General features: G+C 44.9%; 5 protein-coding genes across 6 annotated transcripts in view; 4 read left to right on the top strand and 1 right to left on the bottom strand.

Annotated features, from left to right (window-relative positions):
• Positions 1–26,863, top strand: part of LOC144697047 (uncharacterized) — a 288,147-nt gene that overhangs the window by 7,286 nt on the left and 253,998 nt on the right. The window lies entirely within an intron of this gene.
• Positions 1–26,863, top strand: part of LOC144697176 (uncharacterized) — a 245,052-nt gene that overhangs the window by 80,815 nt on the left and 137,374 nt on the right. The window lies entirely within an intron of this gene.
• On the bottom strand, positions 6,275–10,280 carry LOC144696953 (uncharacterized). Its single transcript, XM_078568675.1, has 2 exons — positions 10,193–10,280; positions 6,275–9,252 (listed from the first exon to the last, which is right to left on the bottom strand). Exons 1-2 carry the CDS (start codon positions 10,253–10,255, stop codon positions 7,942–7,944), a joined length of 1,374 nt encoding a protein of 457 aa, XP_078424801.1. The 5' UTR covers positions 10,256–10,280; the 3' UTR covers positions 6,275–7,941.
• Positions 11,468–23,653, top strand: LOC144697246 (uncharacterized). Of its 2 annotated transcripts, none has more exons than XM_078569174.1 (3): positions 11,468–11,585; positions 12,388–13,213; positions 22,567–23,653. In XM_078569174.1, the coding sequence occupies exon 3, from the start codon at positions 22,900–22,902 to the stop codon at positions 23,485–23,487; it is 588 nt and encodes a 195-aa protein (XP_078425300.1). In that variant the 5' UTR covers positions 11,468–11,585; positions 12,388–13,213; positions 22,567–22,899; the 3' UTR covers positions 23,488–23,653. The 2 variants fall into 2 exon arrangements, with proteins under 2 accessions (XP_078425300.1, XP_078425301.1); XM_078569175.1 differs by lacking the exon at positions 11,468–11,585 and adding an exon at positions 11,611–11,938.
• LOC144697436 (uncharacterized) overlaps positions 25,116–26,863 on the top strand; it is a 30,754-nt gene continuing 29,006 nt past the window's right edge. The window contains exon 1 of the mRNA XM_078569412.1: positions 25,116–25,574. The gene's annotated coding sequence lies outside the window, so the exon portion shown is untranslated. The remainder of the gene's footprint in view (positions 25,575–26,863) is intronic.

Here is a 26,863-nt window from a genome sequence, read left to right as displayed (position 1 = left end):
CTATTGCTCTTCCCCTCTTTTTCCTCCCCCTCCTGCAGTTGAGCCACTCAAAGTGCCATGAGCGTGGCTACATTCCCCAGAGGAATACCGGAGTGAGTGGGTCACAAATAAAACAACAGCAACTTTCTAAATCTTTTCACTGCAATATTCCTTCCTTTTATTTAAGAGCAGAATGTGGTGAATCTGAAAATGAGCACCACGGGATTTGTGTTACCGACTGACTCATTTGCCATTGTTTGTCCATCAGGTTTGCAATTCAGTTTGTGTTGGAGATTGAAGCGAATCTGATTTCAAAATGAGGTCACAAAGCAGGTCAATATTAAATCCAGGAACAAAACCTGAGAAAAAATGGATCACAATATCTGGAAGGATGTGCAGCAAGAAGTGTAAGTTGTGAATGATGTTATCGATGATTGAGCAGGAAGCACTGGACATTTGTTGGTTGATTTCCTTTCCACCGTTGCATTCAGAGAAAACTGAGTCACCAGTGGAAACCACTGCTTGCCTTGCTCTAATAAAAGATTTGGATGTACAATTACTGCATGTCCGGCCAGTTCAACCAGTAAAGCAAAACTTTGCTGCTTTAATGCGTGAAGCCCAGCTCTCCATTTCTGTGGCAGTAACATTACTCTGAAACTGAATTTTTTTCTTGCACGCTTTTGTTAATATCAATATTTCTGCTTTATGAGTGAAAACCCTCCTCTGTTTCACTGGAAGCACAAGACACAAGTTTGTAGCTGAGGCCAAATATGTATAATGAATGATGAAACTTTAAAACAAGAAGTTCCAGTCAAGCCCCTATATCAACAAAACTACTCTGAGTCACAGAATTAGAATGGCCACTTCCTGGGGGACGAACAGCAGCTGGTGAACATTAAACCTGATCCAGAGAGAATGATCTGATACATCAGATTGGGGACAGGATTCGGAAGCCCCCCTTGAACATTATTCACATCAAAATGAGCGAGGAGGAAGGATTGGATACAATGGGTTTGTATTCTTTGGAACAGGGAAGTCTCAGGGGAAATTTAATTGTGGTGCATTAAAATTGTGAGGGACCTAGATACAGTGGATAGGGAGAACTTATTTCCGTGAGCAATGAGATCAATAACCAGGGGCTTAGATTTAGGAAGAAAGAAATTCTCACATTTATGTAGCTCCTTCCACCACCCCTGGAATCCCGAAATACTTTACAGTCAGTGAAGTACTTGTTATAAAGTAGGAAACACAGTAAATTCTCAAAAGCAGCAACATAATAATGACCAAATCATCTGTTCTTGTGCTGTTGGTTGAGGAATAAATATTGGCCTGGGCGCAGAACCCTGTTCATTGTCAAAATAGTGATCTTTTACATCCATCTTAAATAGCAGAGGGGGCCTCATCTTAACATCTTATCCAAATGGCAGCACCTCCAATGGTGCCGCACTCTCTCAGTATTCTGCCAGTCCAGATTGCTGTGCTCACATCCTGAATCGGATTTTTAACTCTTAACGTTCTGATTTAGAGGTGAGAGTGTCTGACCCACGGTTGACTAAACAATCCAAATTATCCTAATTGGTGGATGGATTAGAGCAGAGTTGTGGAATAATTTATTTCTCACGGGGTGGACGGGGGTGGGGACCTGGGAATCACTGCTTGAGCTGGTGGTGGTGGAGGCAAAATCCCCCTTTGAATTAAAGAAAGGAACACTTGGAAAAACATCTGAGGCACCACAACCTTCAGAAGAGCTAAAACGTGGGATTAGACCAGATTGTTCTGTTACTGCTGGCATGGACACTATGGATGGAATGGTCTCCTCCTGGCCCGTAAATACTTCTATCTTTAAATCATAGAATCTTGACAGCACAGAAGAAGGCCATTTGGCCCATCGTGTCTATGCTGGCTCTCCTAATGAGTAATTCACGTCCTGCCACTCCCCCACCCTCTCCCCACATCCCTGCCTTTCAGGTGTTTAGAAAATTCAGAAATTGTAGAAATGTTTGTGGCACAGAAGGAGGCCACCCGGCCCACCGTGTCTGTGCCAGATGGAAAACGAGTCACCCAGCCCAATTTCATTTTCCAGCACTTGGTTCATAGCCCTGGAGGGTAAGGGACTTCAGTTGCATATCCAGACCCCCTGGTTTCTGCCTCTCCTTCCCCTTCAGACAGGGAGTTCCAGACCCCTTGCAGCCTCTGGCTGATTCCCCCCACCCCCCAAATCTCTAATCATTGTAACAATCACTTTAAATCTATGCCTTACAACCCCCCTCCCACCCCCCCACCAGTCACTTACCTCTCTCCTAAGGAAATAGTTTACACTTCACGTCTATGATCTTTTATCAGAAATGTTATCAGAAATGACCTGAAACATTAACTCCATTTCTAAAACTACAGATGCTGCCAGATATGCTCAGCATTTTGTGCTTTAACCTCCAGGGAAAGAAGTTGCTCCCGAATTGCATATTCGATTTATTGCTGACTAACTTATAATTATTATCATATTTCCACCATTTTGGGATTTTAATTCAGATTCCAAGAATCTACATCATTTTGCTTTTCTTTAACTGGGGAATGCTGAGAATGTGGAGCTCATTACCAGAAGTGTTTGAGATTTCCATGTGAGCTGGAAACTAACAGGTCAATTCCCACCATGAAAAGATCGTTCACCAGCTGAAATTGGAAAGGGATTTATTCGGTGAATCCAGTTACTTAGAGTGCAGTCGACACAGCAGGGAGACCATTCAGGTTCCACACGTGTGTGAAGGAATTTACTGAGTTTCCCCATATGTTAACATTCCAACCTTAGATGTTTGAAGAATTTGATTCACAATTGATGACTTCTTATTGGCGAAGGGCAGTTGAACTGTTCTGTATATGGTAGAAACAAATATTTGTTCACTCCACCTGCTGAGACTCCAGTGAGTTCACATCTGATTGTAGGGGTTTGTTCTGCTGTTCACAGAATTGTTTTGGTGATGAAGGAGGCAATTTGGCCTATCGTGTCTGCACCAGTTCTCCCAATGAGCAAATGACCTAGTGCCTCACCCCCTCCTTCTCTATGTAACCCTGCACATTCTTTCTTTTCAGATAACAGTCTAATTCCCTTTTGAATGCCTAGATTGAACCTGCATCCACCACATTCTCAGGCAGTGCAATCCAGGCCCTAACTACTCGCTGCATGAGAAAGGTTTTTCCTCATATCACTTTTGCTTCATTTACCAATTACTTTAAAACTGTGCCCTCTCGTTCTTGACCCGTTCAATCACACTCAGCACAGAACTATGGTGGAGAGCCCGTGCACTTTGATTGCCGTATTTGTGATTTTATATCTTGTCCTTATGGCTCCAATCGAAATCGGACCAGAAAACATAATTTTCGATCAACATATGGCGGGGCGCTAACCCAGCATTCCCCGCGTTGCAGAATGTGCCCTATCAGCAGATCAGGAGCTCTTTGCGCAGGGGCAATGCTCAACTGTGATTGGAGCATGCGCCCTACGATCTGTGACGAGCATGCGGGCTGTGACTGGGGCAGGTGCATTGGTGGAGCTGGACTGAGCGGTTGAGAAATGACCACGAGCATGGGTAATGGAGCCGCTGAGTAAACAGGGAGCAGTAGAGCCGGTGGGGTGATCTGAAAGACTTCATAAGAACCCCATGGAAGCGACAAACCCTGAATGAGTAGTTAACGAGCCCGTGCTTATAGCTGCGCGGCTGAGATCAGGCCCAGGTGGTGGTCGCTATTTTTATAGGAGCAATGAGGAGCGGCGCGCGTGCGCGACCACAATCATACGGGACACTGTACAGCAGTGCGCATGCGCGGAGATCCTGGATCTGGAAGAGGGAATGTTCTGAATTTCAATCCTGGTCTAACAGTGATAACTTCTGTAAACTCCTTTACAGGGGGTTAGGAGGGGAGGAGTTCCAGACGGGAAAGTCAAAACAAACATGTTCTGATGAAGAGTCATACGGACTCGAAACGTTAACTGTGTTCCTCTCCGCAGATGCTGTCGGACCTGCTGAGTTTTTCCAGGTATTTTTATTTTTGTTTTGGATTTCCAGCATCCACAGTTTTTTGCTTTTATCATGTCAAGATCTGACAGTCACTCATGTAACTATGCTGGAGTTTATCAGAAGAAACAAACCTGACCAATGAGTATGATCATGATTCAGGCCTGGTTGTAATTAACAGCATCCATAACAGCAGAACCCAACTCCTGCAGTGACTTGTGAATTCGCTGGTGTCTCAGCAATTGGGATGAATCAGGAAATCCCTTCCCACATTCTGAGCGGGTAAACGGCCTCTCCCCAGTGTGAACTCGTTCGTGTCTCAGCAATTGGCATGAATCAGTGAATCCCTTCCCACAAATGGAGCAGGTGAACGGTCTCTCCCCAGTGTGAACTCACTGGTGTAATGCTAGATTGGATGACTGAGTGAATCCTTTCCCACACGTGGAGTAGGTGAACGGCTTCTTCCCGGTGTGAACTCGCTGGTGTACAATGAAGCTGCTAGAATGCCTGAAGCTCTTTTCACAGTCAGTACAGCTGAATGGTTTCTCCTCTGTGAATTCGCTGGTGTGACACGAGGTTGGATGAATTAATGAATCCCTTCCCACACACGGAGCAGGTAAAAGGCCTTTCCCCAGTGTGAACCCGCTGGTGTAATGCTAGGTTGGATGAGCGAGTAAATCCCTTCCAACACACAGCAGGTAAGCGGCCTCACCCCAGTGTGGGTGCGTTGATGAGTTTCCAGCTGGGATGGGAAAGTGAATCCTTTCCCACAGTCCCCACATTTTAATGGTTTCTCCATGGTGCAGTGTCCATGCATCTCTCCAGGTTAGATGATCAGTGGAAGCCTCATCCACCAGAACCTTTGTACAATGTCTCCCCAAAGTGAATGGTTCAATATGTTTTTCAGGCTGTGAAATTGGTTTAAATATTAATATTCTGGATCTATAGCTGATTGTGTTTTCAGGGCTGCAGTGTCCCTTTAAGAACCACTGTCTGTGATCCTTCCCCATAATTCAGGAACTCTCTTCAGAAATTAGTTTACAAGATCATGAACTTTTACTTCAATCCTAAATTAATCTTTGGTACGAACTCTACAATTCAGTGTCTGAAAGGTCCACTGATAACATTTCTGATTAGAAAGTGCTGATTAATCCTTGTTGACAATTCTTACTGACTTGCATATTACAAACAGTGACACCTCCATTATCCACCAGAAAGAAGGGGAATGGGATTTGGTGGAGAATCGAGAGTCCCCAAATGTTACCCCTCCCATCTGGTACAAGTCAAAGTAACAAGCCAAGTAGCAGATTGTAAGAAATTGCCGTCTAATAACCTTAGAAAATCTTCAGAAATTTATGGAATATTATAAAAATAGCTCACTCTCTTTCTCTCATGAAGAAAGCTTCCATAGCAGCTTGCTGGCTAACAACACAGGACAGGCCTATTATCTCTGCTGAGGTCATGTCTCTAGCACGGGCCCTGAAACAAGACATTTCTCACCCTGATACGATTGGATCGCGTGACCTATACGTAAACCAACTGCCTGTGTAAAGGTTAAAACAGGTTCTCAAGACCAAAAAAAGATTTCTAAGTGATCCATACTGGCTTCACCCCGACACCCACACTCTGGCCATTCAGAGGAGACTGCCACCACCAGCTACGGAGACTGACGTTCGCTCTGCATTATCCGTCTGTTTATCTTCTGGGACCGGTAAACCGTTCTCATCTGTCGCGGCTCATATGCTTTTCCTGTCGATTTAACTCCTGCATCATATTACAACTCTGCTTCTCAATAAACTACTTTAAAATCACTTCTGAGCTGGACCCCCTTTTGGGGTTATCTGAGACTCCCGGACCTAAATCTTACAACTGGTGTTAGCAGTGGTCGAGACCATAGGCTTGAGAACCAACAGTCTTGGTTAAATGTGAATGGAGAATATGAATCTTGACTCCAAAAAGTTAAAAAACAGATTATAAATGCTTCTGTAGGTATGTAAATAGGAGGAGATGAGTGAAAGTAAACATGCCCCCATTAGAGGCAGATGCAGGGGAAATTATAATGGGGACTAAAGAAATGGCAGAGACATGAAACAAATACTTTGTATCTCTCTTCATGGTAGAAGACAGAAAAAATTCTGGTGATGGGGAACTGAGGGGTCAGTGCACGGGTCAGCAACCTGGATAGAAGGAAGAGCCATTTTTAAAAAATTGGACAAAAGTACAATATCCGAAGAGCCACAATGCTGTTAATCAGATGTCAGTAATAATTGAAAACCAGACAGAGACAAGTTTCAACAACATTTTATGGATTGTTACTGAAAAGTTGTTAATTGAATGATACTTTCTAACAAGTACAATGTAACTAAAAGTTTTTAAAAATGGATCAAACCATTTAATTACCATCAAAATGGGTTTGATCGATGAAGAATGGTTGCTGCATGAGTACTTAGTGAGCTGCACTAGCTTTGGAGGCACAGGTTACAGACCCCCTTGTCTACTGAGAAGGAAGAACTTAAAGAAATAGCACTGGAGAAATTAATGGGAATAAGCTGTGACAAGTCCCCTGGACCAGGTGACCTGCATCCTCGGGATTTAAGAGAGGGAGCAGCAGAAATAGTGGATGCATTGTTTTTGATCTTCCAGGATTTCTCAAATTCTAGAACAGTTCCCAAGGATTGGAAGGTAGCAAACATAACCTCACTATTCTAGAAAGTAGGAAGAGAGAAAACAGGGAACTTTAGGCTAGTTAGCCTAACATTAGTTGTAGGCAAAACACTTGAATGTATTATTAGGGACATGGTAACAGGATCCTTATCAAATCAGACCAGGCCCAAATTTCATAGAGTTTAGAAAAATGCGAGGTGATTTTGTTGGGACATGTGATTCTTAAGGGGCCTGACAGTTAGATGCTGTGAAAATGATTCCCTACCTGGGGCAATGTAGAACAGTCTCAGAATAAGAGGTCAAACATTTAGGACTGAGATGAGGAGGAATTTCTTCACTCGAAGGCTGTGAATCTTTGGAATTCTTTATCCCAGGGAGCTTTGGATGTTCAGCCGCTGAGTGTAATTAAGACAAAGATCAATAGTTTTTTGGGTACAAAGAGAATTGAAGGGATATGGGGTGAGGGCAGGAAGGTGGAGTTGAAGTAGGTGATCAGCCACGATCTTTTTGAATGACGAAGCCGAATCGATGGGCCGAATGGCCTATTCCTGCTCCTATTTCTTATGTTCATTTGTCAGTTTGGTTCCCCTCAAGCTGCTGAGTGAGTGAATTAAATCTTTCTTCACAAATCACCCGGATACCAGACCACAAGTCAGGCCATGAACATTGTTTATTGTTTCCAAATCACAGTGAAATGTGGGCACACAGATCCTTTCTAGACGTGTCTAAATGTAATCAGAGTTATCCAGCAGTTCAGCACTAATGGGGAGAGCTATTTCACAAAACAAGGAACAAAGACTCCACAGGATATTCAGTGATTCACTGCAAATCAGCACGAATGGATGCTGAGTATTAATTACAGTAGGGAGCAGAGTCAGGTTATCAATTGGTGAGTTTACTTTCAGAGTAATTCCTTCAATATCTGACAAGTTAACAGCTTTGAACAGCCCATCTCTCAAATAGCTCAAGCCTACTTGTAATTACAAACATTCAGAGCTTACCAAGCCTTATCCTCGAGTTACAGAACAGACTTTCTCCTGTCAATGTAGAGCTGCAGGATTGGACTGTGATCTGTTTATTGTTCATCTTTAGTTCAATACAGTTTCTGAGTGATTTACATTTAAGACAAGGTTTGCAGGTGTAAAGGTCTTTTCACACATGTATGAGAGAGGTTGTGGGGCACACACAAAATCCAATCGGGCAATTTAAATATGAAATGAACTCCGGCTGTCAGAATGAACTTGGTTCAGCCCTGGATGTGATTAACAGCAGAATCCCACCCCTGTGATCACCGGTGAACTTGCTGGTGTCTCAGCAGGTTGGATAGCTGGGTGAATCCCTTCCCACACATGGAACAAGTGAAGGGCTTCTCCCCACTGTGGATGTGCTGGTGCCTCAGCAGGGTGGATGAGCGAGTGAATCCCTTCCCACACTCAGTGCAGCTGAATGGTCTTTCCCCAGAGTGATTACGCTGGTGAGTGAACAGATTTTTTCTGTTTTTGAAGCTTTTCTCACAGTTAGAACATTGAAAAGGTCTCTTATCTGTGTGAACAAATTGGTGTGAAGCGAGATGGGATAAACAAGTGAATCCCCTCCCACACTCTGTGCAGGTGAACGGCCTCTCCCCAGTGTGAACTCGCTGGTGTACAGTGAGGTCGCCTGATCGCTTGAACCCAGTCCCGCAGTGAGGACACGTGAACGGTCTCTCATCAGAGTGAACACGTTGATGGCGCCGCAGTTCCTCAGAACTTTTATAACACTTCCCACAGTCTGGGCACGAGAAAGGTCTCTCCTCACTGTGAACGCGTTGGTGTTTCTGCATATTGGATGATCGATTAAATCCCTTCCCACATTCAGAGCAGGTGAATGGCCTCTCCCCAGTGTGAATGCGCTCATGTGCCACAAGGTGGAAGGACGTCCTGAACCCCTTCCCACAGTGAGAGCAGCTGAACGGTGTGGAACCAGTGTGAAGGTACTGGTGCTCCCTCAGTGTGCGTGGACTTTTAAAGCTCTTCTCACATTCAGAGCATTTAAACTCTCTCTTGTCAGTGTGAACTCGCTGGTGTCTCTGCAGGGCAGAGAAATCAGTGCTTCCCTTCCCACACACGGGGCAGGTGAACGGCCTCTCCCCTGTGTGAATGTGCCGATGTATCAGCAGGGCTGATGACTGAGTAAATCCCTTTCCACATTCGGAGCAGGTGAACTGCCTCTCCCTGGTGTGAATGCGCTGGTGAATGAACAGGCCAGCTGATTGGGTGAATCCCTTCCCACACATGGGGCAGGTGAAAGGTCTCTCTCCAGTGTGAGTGCGTCGATGACTTTCCAGCTCAACTGGATAATTGAATCCCTTCCCGCAGTCCCCACATTTATACGGTTTCTCCCCGGTGTGAATGCGCTTGTGTCTTGTCAGGCCAGGTGATCGGCTGAAGCCTTGTCCACACACGGGACACATATACGGTTTCTCCCCACTGTGAACGGTGCTTCTTTCTTCCATGTTCAAAGGCTGATGATATTCAGATCTTGATGTATCGAGTGACTCTGTCACATCTTGATGCGATGCTTGGTTTGATATTGTCTGCAATTCCTCCTCTTCTAATATCTGGAAAATGAATTGAAAATAGAAGATTTTCTATTTCAATCAAATAGAATGAGAGAGAGAAGCCACAACAACACAAAGGCAGGTTGTGAAATTGAGCTGAATGAATCTGGTAATTTGTGGGGCTGACACCAGGAAGAAGTGGCCATGAAAACTGCTGGATTGTCGTAAAAACCCAACTGGTTCATTAATATCCTTCACAGAATGGAACACACGCATTGGTCTCCTTATTTAAGGAAGTATCTAATTGCATTAGAAACAGTTCAGAGAAGGTTTACTAAACTCATACTGGGAATGGGCAGGTTGTCTCATGAGGAAAGATTGGACAGGCGAGGCTGGAGAACTAGGGGTCACTGTTTAAAAGTAAGGGTCACCCACTTAAGACAGGGATGAGGAGAAATTTTTCTTTCAGAGGATAGTCAGTCTTTGGAACTCTCTTCTTCAAAAGGAAGTGGAAACAGAGCCTTTGAATGTCATTAAGGCAGAGATAGATAGATCTGTTTGAATGGCAGAATAGACTCGGGCTGAGTGGCCTTCTCCTGCTCCTAATTTGTATGTTCGCTCGTATCTGGTCTGAGCCTACATAAGGCTCCAGCCTTTATGAGAGAAGAGGGAGAGGTCAGGGAGGAGGGGGAAGGAGAGGGACTTTATACATCAACTCAACCAGGATTTTGACAGAATCTCTCAAACCCACAATCTGCACCATCTGGAAGAACCAGAGCAGCTGGTGCTATGGAAAACCGCACATTATCCCAACTTGAATAAATATCACTGTTCCTTCAATGTCACTGGGTTAAAATCTTAAAACTGTTGGCATTGTGGGAGCCCCTTCACCACATGGACTGCAGAGGTTCAAGAAGGCGGCCAGAATCACCGCCTCAAAGGGCAGCTGGTGATTGTAATATATCCCTGTCAGTACAGGATAGTAATTGAGGGCAGATACCTGGGCCTTGCCAGCGGTGGCCACTTCAGAAGAATTTTTCTTTTGCAAATCTCTATAAAACATGCAATAAAACAAGAGCAAAACCCTGCTAATGATGGAAATCCAAAAGATAAAGAGAAAATGCTGTAAATCCTCAGCAAGTCAGGTGAGTTCCTGCAGCGTTGGTGGAGAAGGAAACAGAGTTAATGTTTCAGCTGAAGCTCAGTGTGAAAAGTTTCTCTGCAGAAGCTGAGGATTTCCAGCAGTTTCCAAAAGGTTTTGACAGAGACAATACAGAGAGAATGGGGGCAGAATAAAGCGGAGACCGTTAATATAAGATAGTCACCAAGAAATCCAACAGGGATTTTAGAAGAAACTTTTTTATCCAAAGAGTGGTGTGAATGTGGAATTCACGGCCACAGGGAATGGTTAAAGTGAATAGTCACGATGAATTTAATAGGAATCTGGACAAGCATATGACAAAGAAGGGAATAGATGGTAATGATGGTAGATTTAGATGAGAAAAGATGGGAGGAAGTTCGAGTGGAGTATAAACACAGGCAGGGAGTGTTGGGACCGAATGGCCTGTTTTTGTGTCGCATCCCATGTTTTTCTTTCCCAAGCTGGGCAGAAGGTGCTACACTAACCATTTAAGTCATTGCTGTCTATAAAAAATAAAGTATATTTAAATATTTAAACATTCCAGCTTCTAAAATTTCCTTTCAAAGTGCAGGAAGACTGTGGGGTTTAAGTTCTTGAATGGTTCCCAAGAATCCTCTCTCTCTCTCTCCCGGGCAGCAGCTGGGGGTCGGTCTGATCCCCCGGGGCTGCTGAACTGAACCTAGAGGGAGGGAGAAAATCCCCCCCTGAGCTGCGATCCCGGGACCTGCAGGATCTTAAACAAAAACAGAAATACCTGGAAAAACTCAGCAGATCTGGCAGCATCGGCGGAGAAGAACAAAGTTGACGTTTCGAGTCCTCATGACCCTTCAACAGAACTAAGTAAAAATAGGAGGGGTGAAATATAAGCTGGTTGAAGGGGGGGGGGGGCGGTTTGCGGCCTCCACCGGGTGTTTCTGAATCCTCCCCTCGGTGCAAACGCGGGCCCGGTAGCTTCTTATTGGGTGTCTGAATCCTCCTGAAGGAGTTTGTGAAACCTCCCGGTCCAGCCGCCGGCTCCATTCCTCTCCCGCCCGGGGACATTTCTCACCCCCTGAGGGTTCCACTCCATTCGGCTCCAGCACCCGTACTGCGCATGCTCCAGTCACAGACCCGCACCACGCCTGCGCGAGGGCTCCTCGAATGAGGATAGCGCCCCGCCCCTCGTTCGCTCCCGCTCGGTCCTCCAGTCCCGCCCCCTCTCGATCCTTGGCCCGGAGCTGCCGTCAATCAGCCGGGCATTGTGAGGTGTCAGGTGAGAGGTCACTGTCGGGAGCGGGTTAATAAACCCCGAGGGGGCGGGGTTTACAAATCCCGAGTGCGGCCCCAGAGCCGAATATTAAACAATGAATATTGTCCACTCTCACTATCCGCCGCTTCCGGCTTCTCTCCGGGAACAACCTCAAACAAAGAGACCAGGGGAAGACAGTGGCCTAGTGGGAATGTCACTGGATCAGTAATTCAGACACCCAGGGTCATGTTCTAGGGACATGGATTTAAATCCATTAAATTAATACAATCTGGAATATAAAGATAGTCTCAGTGATGGTGACTGAGGCCCCTCTGAGAAAATCTCCACACAGTCAGTTCTGGACACAAATTGAAAAGGTCTGTTATTCTGCCTGGTCGTCAGGGTGATTGAGGTTAATGTTTTGTCACGAATCATGAATGAAGTTACCTCCAGTTGTAGAATTTGTTAAAAAGATACAGGAAGAATTATCCAACACTTTATTCAGCCCAGGGAGGAGGGAGAGTGTGTGGGACAGAGATTTACAGCTTTGGAGGGACAAAAGAGAGAAAAAATATTCCATAGGAACAAGAATTGTCTGTTCTGAATGTACATCCTGGACTGACACTGGTCACTCTTGTAAACCCCATTCACAAGATATTAGAAGCTGAGGATTTGCAGACAGGGAACTCAAACTAAGGGTCACATCAGGATCAGACAGAGTCATTTGGGGGAATGATAGCGGAAAATATTCCACCAAACGAGAATTGTCTGTTCTGAATTTCTGTTCTGTATTGACCGTGATGACTTTTATAAACTCTTTTATCAGGTTGTTAGAATCAGAGGATTTGCAGATGGGAAACTGAAACCAAACATCACGTCAAGATCTGATACTCGATGAATTGGGGTGTGAATATCATTGGCCTTTGAATGTGAAAGGCAGATTGTTTAAACCAATTGCATAGCCGACAAAGACATTGCAACATTGGAACCAGAGAAAATCTGTTCACCTGTTCTGTGGTCGAGGCTTGAACTGATCATCCAATGTGGAGAGAAATAAGGACAACAGCACCACGGAGAAACCATATAAATGTGGGGACTGTGGAAAAGGATTCAAATACCCATCGCTGCTGGAAATCCATCGATGCAATCACACTGAGGAGAAATCATTCACCTGCTCCGTATGTGGGAAGGGATTCACTCAGTCAACCACTCTGTTGAGACACCAGCAATTTCACAGGAGAGAGACCATTCCCCTGTTGTGTGTGTGCAAAGGGATTCACACAGTCATCCGAGCTACTGGTACGCCAGTGGGTTCACACTGGGGGAAGCCATATACGTGCTCTGTTTATGGGAGGGGATTCACTCAGTTATCCCAGCTGTTGTCACACCAGTGAGTTCACACTGGAGAGAGGCCGTTCAACTGTTCCCTGTGCAGGAAGGGATTCACCAATTCATCGAACCTTCTGACACATCAGTGAGTTCACACTGGCGAGACGCCATTCACCTGTTCAGTGTATGCGAGGGGATTCAGTCAGCTAGCTCACATACTGACACACCTGCAAGTTCACAAGTGACCACAGGGGTTGGATTCTGCTGTTGTTGCTGTTGTTCATCACATCCAGGACTGAAACATGTTCATTCCAACAGTTCAGGTTTGTTTTTGCTGAATTTACTAACCATAGCACTAGGCTGGAGTTTAGGATTCTGGTTATAAAGCTGATTATGTTCTCAGGAATGCAGTCTCCTTCTCAGATTAGATGTCTGTGAGCATTCCACTGAATTCAAAGAATCTCAACAGTAATTAATTTGCAACAAATATTAAAGTTTTACTTCAACCCTAAATTGAACTTTGATACAAAATCTACAATCAGTATCTGAGAGATTCCACTGATTAACATCTCCAATTAGAAAGTGCTGATTAATCCTTCCTGACAGTTCTTACTGACTTGCACGTTACACTCCATAATCCACCAGAAAATAGGGGAATAGGAATTGGTGGACAATCGACATTCCCCAAATTTTACCCCTCCTGTCTGGTACAGAAATCTCATCTGCACAGGAATGGAGACAAATTAACTCCAAATAACAGACTGAGTTTAATCTTTCTGGAGATGTGGGGCTGCATTATAATCAGACATGAGGAAACTGGTGTCAGTGACTGTGGGGTTGGTTTGTATCAGACAGGAGGAGATTGGTGTCAGTGACTGTGGGGTTGGTTTATATTGGACAGGAGGAGATTGGTGTCAGTGACTGTGGGGTTGGTTTATATCAGACAGGAAGATATTGGTGTGAGTGACTGTGGGCCTGGTTTACTTCAGCTAAAAGGAGATTGGTGTCAGTGAGTGTGGAGTTGATTTATATCAGACAGGAGGAGATTGGTGCCAGTGACTGTGCGGCTGGTTTATATCAGAAAGGAAAAGATTGGTGTCAGTGACTGTGGGGTTCGTTCATATCAGACAAGAGGAGATTGGTGTCAGTGACTTTGGGGTTGGTTTATTTCAGACAGGAAGATATTGGTGTGAGTGACTGTGGGCCTGGTTTACTTCAGATAAAAGGAGATTGGTGTCAGTGAGTGTGGAATTGATTTATATCAGACAGGAGGAGATTGGTGCCAGTGACTGTGCGGCTGGTTTATATCGGAAAGGAAAAGATTGGTGTCAGTGATTGTAGGGTTGGTTTATATCAGACAAGAGGAGATTGGTGTCAGTGACTTTGGGTTGGTTTATTTCAGACAGGAAGATATTGGTGTGAGTGACTGTGGGCCTGGTTTAGTTCAGATAAAAGGAGATTGGTGTCAGTGAGTGTGGAGTTGATTTATTTCAGACAAGAGGAGATTGGTGTCAGTGACTGTGGGGTTGATTTATATCAGACAGGAGAAGATTGGTGTCAGTGACTGTAGGGTTGGTTTATATCAGACATAAGGAGATTGGTGTCAGTGACTGTGGGGTTGATTCCTATCAGACAGGAGGAGATTGGTGTCAGTGAGTGTGAGATGGGTGTATATCAGACAGCAGGAGATTGGTGTGAGTGACTGTGAAATTGATTCATATCAGACAGGAGGAGATTGGTGTCAGTGACTGTGGAGTTTATATCAGACAGGACAACATTATGGTCAGTGACTGTGTGGCTGGTTTATATCAGAAAGGAAGAGATTGGTGTCATTGACTGGGATTGATTCCTATCAGACAGGAGGAGATTGGTGTCAGTGACTGTGGAGTTTATATCAGACAGGACAACATTATGGTCAGTGACTGTGTGGCTGGTTTATATCAGAAAGGAAGAGATTGGTGTCATTGACTGGGATTGATTCCTATCAGACAGGAGGAGATTGGTGTCAGTGACTGTGGGTTTGTTTATGTCAGAAAGGTTAGAGATTGGTGTTAGTCACTGTGAAATTGATTCATATCAGACAGGAGGGAATTGGTGTCAGTGACTGTGGGGTTGGTTTGTATCAGACAGGAGGAGATTGGTGTCAGTGACTGTGGGGTCGGTTTATATTGGACAGGAGGAGATTGGTGTCAGTGACTGTGGGGTTGGTTTATATCAGACAGGAAGATATTGGTGTGAGTGACTGTGGGCCTGGTTTACTTCAGCTAAAAGGAGATTGGTGTCAGTGAGTGTGGAGTTGATTTATATCAGACAGGAGGAGATTGGTGCCAGTGACTTTGCGGCTGGTTTATATCAGAAAGGAAGAGATTGGTGTCAGTGACTGTGGGGTTCGTTCATATCAGACAAGAGGAGATTGGTGTCAGTGACTTTGGGGTTGGTTTATTTCAGACAGGAAGAGATTGGTGTCAGTGACTGTGGGGTTGATTCCTATCAGGCAGGAGGAGATTGGTGTCAGTGAGTGTGAGGTGGGTGTATATCAGACAGGAGGAGATTGGTGTCAGTGAGTGTGAGGTGGGTGTATATCATACAGGAGGAGATTGGTGTGAGTGACTGTGAAATTGATTCATATCAGACAGGAGGAGATTGGTGTCAGTGACTGTGGAGTTTATATCAGACAGGACAACATTATGGTCAGTGACTGTGCGGCTGGTTTAAATCAGAAAGGAAGAGATTGGTGTCATTGACTGGGGTTGATTCCTATCAGACAGGAGGAGATTGGTGTCAGTGACTGTGGGTTTGTTTATGTCAGAAAGGAAGAGATTGGTGTCAGTGACTGTGAAATTGATTCATATCAGACAGGAGGGAATTGGTGTCAGTGACTGTGGGGTTGGTTTATATCAGACAGGAGGAGATTGGTGTCAGTGACTGTGCGGTTGGTTTATATCGGACAGCAGCAGGTTGGTGTGAGTGACTGTGAGGTTGGTTTTTCTAGACAGGAGGAGATTGGGGTCAGTGAGTGTGGGGTGGGTTTATATCAGAGAGGAGGAGATTGGTGTGAAGGACCGTGAATTTGATTCATATCAAACAGGAGGAGATTGGTGTCAGTAAGTGAGGAGTTGGTTATATATCAGACAGGTGGAGATTGGTGTCAGTGACTGTGAGGTTGGTTTATATCAGACAGGAGGAGATTGGAGTCAGTGACTGTGGGGCTGGTTTATATCAGACAGGAGGAGATTGGTGTCAGTGACTGTGGAATTAGTTCATATCAGACAAAGGAGATTGGTGTCAGTGACTGGGGAATGTTTATGTCAGACAGGAGAACATTGTGATCAGTGACTGTGAAGTGTGGTTTCTCTCAGACAGGAGGAGATTGGTGTGAGTGACTGTGGAGTTGGTTTATATCAGACAAAAGGAGATTGGTGTCAGTGTCTGATATAAACCAACCCCACAGTCACTGACACCAACCTCCTCCTGTCTGATATAAACCAACCCCACAGTCACTGACACCAATCTACTCTTGTCTGATATAAACCAACCCCACAGTCGAGAGGAGATTGGTGTCAGTGACTGTGGGGTTTGATTATATCAGACAAGAGGAGATTGGTGTCAGTGATTTGGGGTTGGTTTATATTAGATAGGAGGAGATTGGTGTCAGTGACTGTGGGGTTGGTTTATATCAGATAGGAGCAGATTGGAGTTGTATAGAACCTTGGTGAGGCTACAGCTGGAGTACTGTGTGCAGTTCTGGTCGTCACATTATAGGAAGGATGTGATTGCACTGGAGGGGGTGCAGAGGAGATTCACCAGGATGTTGCCTGGGATGAAACATTTAAGTTATGAAGAGAGGTTGGATAGACTTGGGTTGTTTTGTTGGAGCAGAGAAGACTGAGGGGGACCTGATCAGGGTGTACAAGATTATGAGGGGTATGGACAGGGTGGATAGGGAGCAGCTGTTCCCCTTAGTTGAAGGGTCAGTCACAAGGGGGCATAAGTTCAAGGTGAGGGGCAGGAGGCATAGGGGGATGTGAGGAAAATCTTTTTTACCCAGAGGGTGGTGACGGTCTGGAATGCACTGCCTGGGAGGGTGGTGGAGGCGGGTTGCCTCACATCCTTTAAAAAGTACCTGGATGAGCATGTGGCACATCATAACATTCAAGGCTATGGGCCAAGTGCTGGTAAATGGGATTAGGTAGGTAGGTCAGGTGTTTCTCATGTGTCGGTGCAGACTCGATGGGCCAAAAGGCCTCTTCTGCACTCTGTGATTCTAGTATCAGTGACTGTGGAGTTGGTTGATATCTGACTGGAGGAGATTGGTGTCAGTGACTGTGGGGTTGGTTGATATCAGAGAAGCTGGGACTGATTATATCGTTTTCTGTGGGTCTTCTCAGGACTGAAGTGTCTGGTGTTGGCGTCCATGGAACTGGCTGTTTTTGTCGTTCTTGCTGCCTGTGGGAATTTCTGCATTTGTGTATCCTCAGGTCTTATGGAGATTTACTCTCTCCAGACCCCTCATAGTTTGACAACTCTGTCAAATCTCCTCTCAGTTTTGTTTTCTCTGAGGAGAACTACCCAGCTTTTCCAATATGTCCACATAACTGAATTCTCTTATTCCTGGAACCATTCTTGTAAACCTTTGCTGCATCTTGTCTAAAGCCTTCACATCCTTTATAAGTTGTAGGTCCGGAGTTGGACGCAATACTCCACTTGAGGTTGAATCAGTGTTTTAATAAAGGTTCTCTAGAGCTGTGACCCTTTTATACGCCATGTCTCTATTTATAAAGCCCTGGAACTCATTTAGTTTATTAACCACTTTCTCAGCATGCCCTGCTACCTTTGTGATCTGTGCACATATATCCCCAGGTCACTCTGTTCCTGCATCCCCTCTGGAATTTTACATTTTAGTTCATATTGCCTTGCCATGTTCTCGCTACCAAAATGTATCACTTCATACTCTGCATTAACTTTCACCTCTCCATGTCCGCCCATTCTACCAGCCTCTGTAATTTTCTTGCAAATTTGTTCCTCTAGATCTTTCCCCCTAGTTGGTGTCCTATAGAACACATACCGTAGTGTACTGGAACCTCTATTGTTCCTTCGCTCTAACCGGGCAGATTCTGTCCTTGAATCCTCTGGAACTGCCACTCTTTCCAACACTGTCATATTCTCCTTAAGAAATAGTGCCACCCCTTCTCTCTTCTTTTAAGACCATAAGACATAGGAGCAGAAATTAGGCCATTCGGCCCATCGAGTCTGCTCCGTCATTCAATCATGGCTGATAAGTTTCTCAACCCCATTCTCCCGCCTTCTCCCCGTAACCTTTGATCCCCTTACCAATCAAGAACCTATCTATCTCTGTCTTAAATACACTCAATGACCTGGCCTCCACAGCCTTCTGTGGCAATGAATTCCATAGATTCACCACTCTCTGGCTAAAGAAATTTCTCCTCATCTCACTTCTAAAAGGTCTTCCCTTTACTCTGAGGCTGTGCCCTCGGGTCCTAGTCTCTCCTACTAATGGAAACATCTTCCCCATGTCCACTCTATCCAGGCCTTTCAGTATTCTGTAAGTTTCAATCAGATCCCCCCCCCTCATCCTTCTAAACTCCATCGAGTATAGACCCAGAGTCCTCAAATGTTCCTCATATGTTAAGCCTTTCATTCCTGGGATCGTTCTCGTGAACCTCCTTTGGACCCTCTCCAGGGCCAGAACATCCTTCCTGAGATACGGAGCCCAAAATTGCTCACAATATTCTAAATGTGGTCTGACCAGAGCCTTATAAAGCCTCAGCAGCACATCCCTGCTTTTATATTCTAGTCCTCGCGAAATAAATGCCAACATTGCATTTGCCTTCCTAACTACCGACTCAACCTGCAAGTTAACCTTAAGAGAATCCTGGACTAGGACTCCCAAGTCCCTTTGCACTCCAGATTTCTGAATTCTCTCCCCATTTAGAAAATAGTCTATGCCTCTATCCTTCCTACCAAAATACATGACCTCACACTTCCCCACATTGTATTCCATCTGCCACTTCTTTGCCCATTCTCCTAACCTGTCCAAATCCTTCTGCAGCCTCCCCACCTCCTCAATACTACCTGTCCCTCCACCTATCTTTGTGTCATCTGCAAACTTAGCCAGGATGCCCTCAGTTCCTTCATCTAGATCATTAACGTATAAAGTGAAAAGTTGTGGTCCCAACACTGACCCCTGCGGAACTCCACTAGTCACCGGCCGCCATCCTGAGAAGGACCCCCTTATCCCCACTCTCTGCCTCCTGCCAGACAGCCAATCTTCTATCCATGCTAGTACCTTGCCTCTAACACCATGGGCTCTTATCTTACTGAGCAGCCTCCTGTGCGGCACCTTGTCAAAGGCCTTCTGGAAGTCCAACTAGATAACATCCATTGGCTCTCCTTTGTCTAACCTACTCGTTACCTCCTCAAAGAATTCTAACAGATTTGTCAAGCATGACCTCCCCTTGATGAAACCATGCTGACTTTGCCCTATTTTATCATGCACTTCCAAGTATTCTGAAATCTCATCCTTAATAATGGACTCTAAAATCTTACCAATGACCAAGGTCAGGCTAATCGGCCTGTAATTTCCCGTCTTTTGCCTCACTCCCTTCTTAAACAGGGGGGTTACATTAGCGATTTTCCAGTCCTCTGGGACCCTCCCTGACTCCAGTGATTCCTGAAAGATCACCACTAACGCCTCCACTATCTCTTCAGCTATCTCCTTCAGAACTCTGGGTTGTAATCCATCTGGCCCAGGTGATTTATCCACCTTCAGACCTTTCAGTTTTCCTAGCACTTTCCCCTTGGTAATGGCCACCATACTCACCTCTGCCCCCCGACTCTCTTGAACTTTGGGGATGTTACTCGTGTCTTCCACCGTGAAGACTGACGCAAAGTACCTATTCAGTTCCTCCGCCATTTCTTTGTTCCCCACTACTACTTCTCCAGCGTCATTTTCCGGCGGCCCAATGTCCACTTTTGCCTCTCTCTTACCCTTTATATATCTAAAAATACTCTTGCCATCTTCTTTTATATTACTGGCTAGTTTACCCTCATATTTAATCTTCTCCCTCCTTATTTCTTTTTTAGTTGTCCTCTGTTGGTCTTTGTAGGCTTCCCAATCCCCTGCTCTTCGCCGCATTGTATGCTTTCTCTTTAGCTTTTATGCTGTCCCTGACTTCCCTTGTCAGCCATGGTTGCCTCGTCCTCCCTTTAGCATGCTTCTTCTTCCTAGGGATGAATTTTTGCCGTGTCTCCCAAATTACTCCCAGAAACTCCTGCCATTGCTGTTCCACTGTCTTTCCTGCTAGGCTCATCTCCCAATCAATTCTGGCCAGCTCCTCCCTCATGCTTCTGTAGTTGCCTTTATTCAACTGTAATACCATTACATCTGATTCCAGCTTTTTCCTCTCAAATTGCAGGGTAAATTCTATCATATTATGGTCACTTCCTCCTAAGGGTTCCTTCACCTTAAGCTCCCTTGTCAAATTTGCCTCATTACACATCACTAAATCTAGAATTGTCTGTTCCCTGGTGGGCTCCACCACAAGCTGCTCCAAAAAGCCATCTCGTAGACATTCCACAAATTCCTTTTCTTGGGATCCACTACCAACCTGATTTTCCCAGTCTACCTGCATATTGAAATCCCCCATCATCACTGTAACCTTGCCTTTCTTACACGCCTTTTCTATCTCCTGGTGTATCTTGTGCCCCACATCCTGACTACTGTTCGGAGGCCTGTACATAACTCCCATTATGGTTTTTTTACCTTTGCGGTTCCTCAACTCTACCCACACAGATTCTACATCATCTGACCCTATGTCATTTCTTGCTATCGATTTAATTTCATTTCTTACTAACAAAGCAACCCCACCCCCTCTGCCAACCTGCCTATCTTTTCAATAGGATGGAAATCCTTGGATATTTAGCTGCCAGTCCTGATCCCCTTGCAGCCATGTCTCCGTGATGCCCACCACAACATACCTGCCAATTTCAATCTGCGCCACAAGCTCATTTACCTTATTTCGTATATTGCGTGCATTCAGATACAACACCTTCAGTCCTGTATTTCCCGACCCCTTTCTCATTGTCGTCCCTGTATCTGATGTGCTTGAAGTTAGATTCCTAGCCCTTTCCAAACACTCTGTCCTATTTTGTGTTCTTGGGACTTTAATAGCCTTTCCTGGGCTCTCCTTTCTTTTCAGTTTTTTCATCATTTTCCGTGAAGTTGAATCCACCCCCCCACACGCTAACCTGCTGCTTTGTTTCCTATTAGTCATACTTCTTGGAGTTTTACCCTTTCCTCCCCCCCCCCCCCCCCCCACTTTCTCGTTTAAAGTCCTGTTGACCACCCTATTTACCCTTTTCGCTAGAACATTGGTCCCAGATCGGTTCAGGTGGAGACCATCCCAACGGTACAGATCCCTCCTGTTCCAATACTGATGGCGGTGTCCCACGAAATGGAACCCCTCTTTCCCGCACCACTCCTTTAGCCACGTGTTTACTTCCTTTATTCTCGCGTCCCTATGCCAATTTGCACATGGTTCGGGTAGTAATCCGGAGATTATAACCCTTGAGGACCTGTTCTTTAATTTAGTTCCTCGTTCCTGATAATCCCCAAACAGGTCCTCTTTCCTAGTCTTATCTATGTTATTTGTCCCGACGTGGACCACAACAACTGGATCCTACCCCTCCCTATCTGTACCTTGCTCGTCCTGCTTTATACCCTTTATGTCACCATTAGCACATTTCTTAGATAATATCACCACCGTCAACACCTCTTTGTCCTTTTGTCTATGACATCTTTTGGTTATCTCCTATCACTGGCCCTCTATCCAGCTCTACCTGTCCCACCCCACCTTAAACCAGCTGATATTTCACCTTAGTTCTGATGAAGGGTCTTTCGGACTCGAAACGTTAACTGTGTTCCTCTCCGCAGATGCTGTCAGTCCTGCTGAGTTTTTCCAGCTATTTTTGTTTTTGTTATAGACAGGCGCTGGTTTCTCGTTTCCGCAGCCACTGAGCAGTCGGCGGGGGCTGGGGGCGATTGAGGGAGCGACGGGTGGGTGAGGAAGCTTGACAAACACTTTCAGTCGGCTGCAAACCCCAAATCCGTATTTGCACCGGTTGGGGCGGCAGCTCCAGGCTTTCCCCCAGTGACAGGCCTGGGTTAATGGTCCCATCTTCATTGGGGGCAATGAACAGCAGGGTGCATGGGCAGCTGCCATCTTTATATGGGGGAATGAGCAGCAAGGCACATAGGCGGCTGCCATCTTTCTAGGGGGCAATGAGCAGCAGGGCGCATGCGCGGTCATCCTGGGCCAGGAAACAGGAGGAAAGAATGTTGTGAATTTCACAGAATTGTTACAGCGCAGAAGGAGGGCAGTCAGCCCATCGGCCCATCGTGTCTGTGCTGGCTCTCTGAATGAGCAATTCACCTCGTGCCATTCCCCTGCCTTCTCCCTGTAATCCTGTTCATTCTTCCTTTTCAACTAACAGAATTCAGAGTTTGTATCCTGACTGACAGTGATGGATTTTGGAAACTCCTTTTACAGGGGATTAGAAGGGGAGGATTTACACACAGCAAACTCAAACCAAGAGAAATGTTTGTTCTGAATTTTATTCTGTCCTTAGTGATTGCTTTTGTAAACATCTTTTGCAGGGGGATTTACTGACAGGAAACTCAAACATAGCATCATGCCAAGAGCTGACAGAGTCATTCAATTCATCAGGACCGGAATATCACGGCCTTTGAATTCGGAAGGAGAAATGTCTGTCTGTGGGAAAAGATTTCAGTACGACTGGAAAAGCACCGAGACACACACACCTGAGTGAGAGTGTTCCAGTGAACTGACTGTGGAAGGAGCTTTAACCAGTTACACAACCTGAAACAGACATCACATCATTCATGGTGGGGAGAAACTACATGTGTTGTGTGCGTGGTTAAAGTGTGAACTGATTATCCAATCGGGAGAGACACAAGGACACCAACACCATGGAGAAACCGTGGAAATGTGGGGACTGTGAGAAGGGATTCAGTTCCCCATCCCATCTGGAAGCTCATCGACACAGTCACACCGGGGAGAGGCCATTCACCTGCTCCGTGTGTGGGAAGGGATTCACTCGGTTATCCTGCCTTCAGACACACGAACTTGTTCATTCTGATAACAAACCGTTTACATGCTCTGACTGTGAGAAGAGTTTTAAAAGAAAACCAGATTTGCTGACACACCAACGTATTCACACTGGGGAGAGGCCATTCACCTGCTCTGTGTGTGGGAAGGGATTCACTCAGTCATCCAACCTTCTGACACACCAGCAAGTTCACAACGGGGAGAGGCCATTCAGCTGCTCCGAGTGTGGAAAGGGATTCACTCACTCGTCCATTCTGCTAAAACATCAGCGAATTCACACTCAGGACAGACCGTTCACCTGCGACTGTGGGAAGGGATTCACTCAGTCATCTCATCTGTTGAGACACCAGCGAGTTCACACTGGAGAGAGGCCATTCAAATGCTCCGTGTGTGGGAAGAGTTTCATTAATTCATCCCACCTGCGGAGACACCAGCGAGTCCACAACTGACTGCATGGTTGGATTCTGCTGTTATTGCTGCTGTTAATCACATCCAGTACTGACCCATTTTCTTTCCAACAGTTGGTGTTTGTTTTTGCTGATGTTAATAACCCCTATAACTGAGCTGGAGGTTAATATCCTGGATGAATGTCAAATAAATCAGCTTGGTGTCAAACACACCGTGTGTGGAGTATTTGTTTTCTTCAGGATAAGAAGAGATGAATTGAAATCCTGTTCTTGACTGTTCCATTTCTGGGCCTTCTCTCCTCTGTTAAAGATAGATTTGTATTTCTGCAGAGCCTTTCATGACATCAGGATGTCTCAAAGCATTTTACAGCCAGTGAAATTCCTTTGAAGTGCAGTCAATGATGTAATGTAGAAAATACAGCCGCTCATCTGTACACAGCAAGATCCCACAGACAACAAATTGAAAATACCCAGATAATCTGTTTTAGTGATGTTGATTGAGGGATAAATATTGACCACGACTCTGGGGAGAAATCCCCGGCTCTTTGAAATAGCATCAATGGATCTCTTAAACCTGCCTGTTCTGCCTGATCTGAAAAACGGGACCTCTGACAGTGTAGCACTCCCGCTGTACTGCAGTGGAACGTCAGCCTGGATTTTATGTTCAAATTCTAGAGGTGGATTTGAACACACAACCTCCTGACTCAGACAGGAGAATGCACCCCTAAGCCACGACAAACACCTCATCATTACTTTGGATTGTTCCAGTTCTCAGACCTTTGTTTACGCTCATGGACAAGTCCCAGCTCCCCATACCTTCCAGGGTGTCTCTCCAGGCCTGGATACCCCTGGGAGGTATCAGTAACCCACCCGTGTACCTTCCCTCGGAGCGTTTGATGGGACAGTGTAGACGGAGAGCCGGAGGGACAGTGAGTGTCCTGAACATTGTTGTGCAGTCTGCTCCAAATTCCATCCCTGGCTCTGATTCTTTTGGTGATGACTTGAATTTGATGTCCTCTAGTTACCAACTCACCGACCGTTTTTGCTCATTTACCTGATGAAATTTTGAACCTCTCCCTCAGATCTCCAATCAGCTTTGTTGTGATGAAAAGAGCCCCAGTTTCTCTAATCTCTCCCGATAACTAAAGCCTCTCTTCCCTGGGATCATCTCAGTGAATCTCTTCTGCACCCTCTCCATGGCCTTGACATCCTTCCTGGTGTAAGATCCCCAAAACTTGACTCAATATTCTAATTGCAGCCTGACCAATGATTTGTACAGGTTAACATGATTTCTGTCCTTTTGAATTCTACACCCCGAATTATAAAACCCAGGATCCCATGGGCTTTTTAACCACTTTACCAACTTGTCCTCCCACTGTTAATGGTTTGTGTCTCTGAATTCCTTGTAGGTTTTAGAGATATTAACACAACATGACTAAAGTACAATGACATCCAATGTCTGATATAATGTGTATTATGGCATAGAAAAGTTTAGTCAGAGTTAGAAACTCAAACCGGTTCTTCACTGCAGACAGGTCACCATGGAAACACTGATAAGACATTCCATTCCACAGAACTGACTCATTGAAAACTCTAATCAGATCAGGGGAAAGGACAGAGTTTAAAAACAAAAAACTACTGCGGATGCTGTGAATCCAAAACAAAAACAAAAGAGTTTGTCTGTTACGAACCACAATTGAAACGTAAACAAAGTGAGGATAGATTCGATTATCATGTGTGATGTTTATACCTGTAATTGTAAAACTATAAGAAATAACAGAATTAAGAATAGACAGGGGAGTTTAGGGAGAATGAGAAAATTACTGAAGAAAAGTAACTGCTGGGAACAAGGGAATGTGTCTTTGTAAATCACAGATTAGAGAAATTCCAGCTGTCCTTTCCTCACTCCCTGCCAAAACCCAACAGAGAAGACAAGGAGTCAGAGGCCAGAGCTGGATATACAGGGTATAAAAGTGAAGGAGTTCTGATGTAACAGGGCAGCCAGGGACTGGAGACACCGGAGATCACGCTCAGGGTGCCCAAGTCTCCATCCAGTGGGCTGACCTTGTGTAAGTGACTGTGGACACTTGGGACTTGGATGTTTACTCGGATTGATGGATCAATATAAGGTACAGTAGAGGACAGTGAATCTGCTCATTTCTTTATTTCTTAAGAAGGTTTTAAAGTTGCTGACACTAACTTCTTCAGTGTGCTTATCAATAAGAAAATGTAAACTAGAGTCTTCCATGTCTTAACTGTTCTGTTTCTCCAGCCCTTCTGAACCTTAAGCATTTGGTGAACATTTTAGCTTTTTAATTCAGGAAATATATCACCTCATATTTTCTGCGTTAAATTTAATCTGACATGTTACCTGCCCCAGTTGCTAACCTGTGTATTAACACTGAGTCACTTATATTCCTCTTCACTGTTCTCCCCATTTCCTATTGTAAAATCATCTGGAGATTTTGATCTTAAACCCATATAGCGAAACCCGATCATTCCGTTATATTAAGAAGAGCAATGGTCAGAACACCGACCCTGAGAGAGAACTGGATAGTGTGAAGATTATCCGTTTGTCACTACTTTTCTTTATTCTTTCCTGGGATGGGTATCGCAGGCAGTGCCAGCATTTGTTGCCCATCCTTAATTTCCATTTGAGAGTAGTTAAGAGTCAACCACATTGCTGTGGTCTGGAGTCTCGTGTAGGCCAGGCCAGGTAAGAATGGCAGATTTCCTTCCCTAAAGGTCATTAGTGAACTTTTATATGGTTTCCCCTCCTCACTTCCTGCTTCAATTGCCCTCTACAGCTCCATTCACCAATACCCATAGCATTATTTGGTGACGTGCCACTAAGGTTACTATGCAAAAAAAAAAGCTCATGGTGTAGGGGATAACACATTAGCATGGATAGTGGATTGCTTAGCTAACTGGAAGCAGAGAGTAGCAATAAGTGGGTCTTTTTCAGGTTGACAAGCTGTGATGAGTGGAGTGCATCAGGCATCAGTGCTGGAGCCTCACATATAACAACTATTTATATGTAAGTATAAAATATACTATTTGTATAGAACCTCAACTATTTATATAGAAGACAGTGGACAAGTAGATGGAGTATAATGTAGGAAAAGTGAACTTGTGCACTTTGGCAGAAAGAATAGAAAGCAGAATATTATTTAAATGGAGAGAGATTGCAGAACTCTGAAGTGCAGAGAGATCTGGGTGCCCTGGTACGTGAATCAGGAAAGGTTAGTCTACAGGTACAGCAAGTGATTAGGAAGGCAAATGGAATGTTGTTGTTTATTGCAAGGGGAATGGAATATAAAAGTAGGGATGTTTTGCTACAGTTCTACAGGGCTTTGGTAAGACCACATCTGGAGTACTGTGTACAGTTTTGGTCTCCTTATTTAAGAAAGGATATAAA

The sequence above is a fragment of the Cetorhinus maximus genome, chromosome 23 (assembly GCF_964194155.1).
Source record: "Cetorhinus maximus chromosome 23, sCetMax3.hap1.1, whole genome shotgun sequence".
In the NCBI taxonomy this organism is placed as follows: domain Eukaryota; kingdom Metazoa; phylum Chordata; class Chondrichthyes; order Lamniformes; family Cetorhinidae; genus Cetorhinus; species Cetorhinus maximus.
The sequence above is the reverse complement of the archived record's forward strand: the minus strand, read 5'-3'. Positions and strand labels throughout refer to the sequence as shown.

Excerpts from the sequence above, each read along its gene's own strand:
- LOC144697246 (XM_078569174.1), top strand. The coding sequence starts at position 22,900 with ATGGAGAAACCGTGGAAATGTGGGGACTGTGAGAAGGGATTCAGTTCC.
- LOC144696953 (XM_078568675.1), bottom strand. The coding sequence starts at position 10,255 with ATGTTTTATAGAGATTTGCAAAAGAAAAATTCTTCTGAAGTGGCCACC. Across the intron at positions 9,253-10,192 it reads CCACCGCTGGCAAGGCCCAG|ATATTAGAAGAGGAGGAATT; the intron begins GTATCTGCCCTC and ends TTCATTTTCCAG.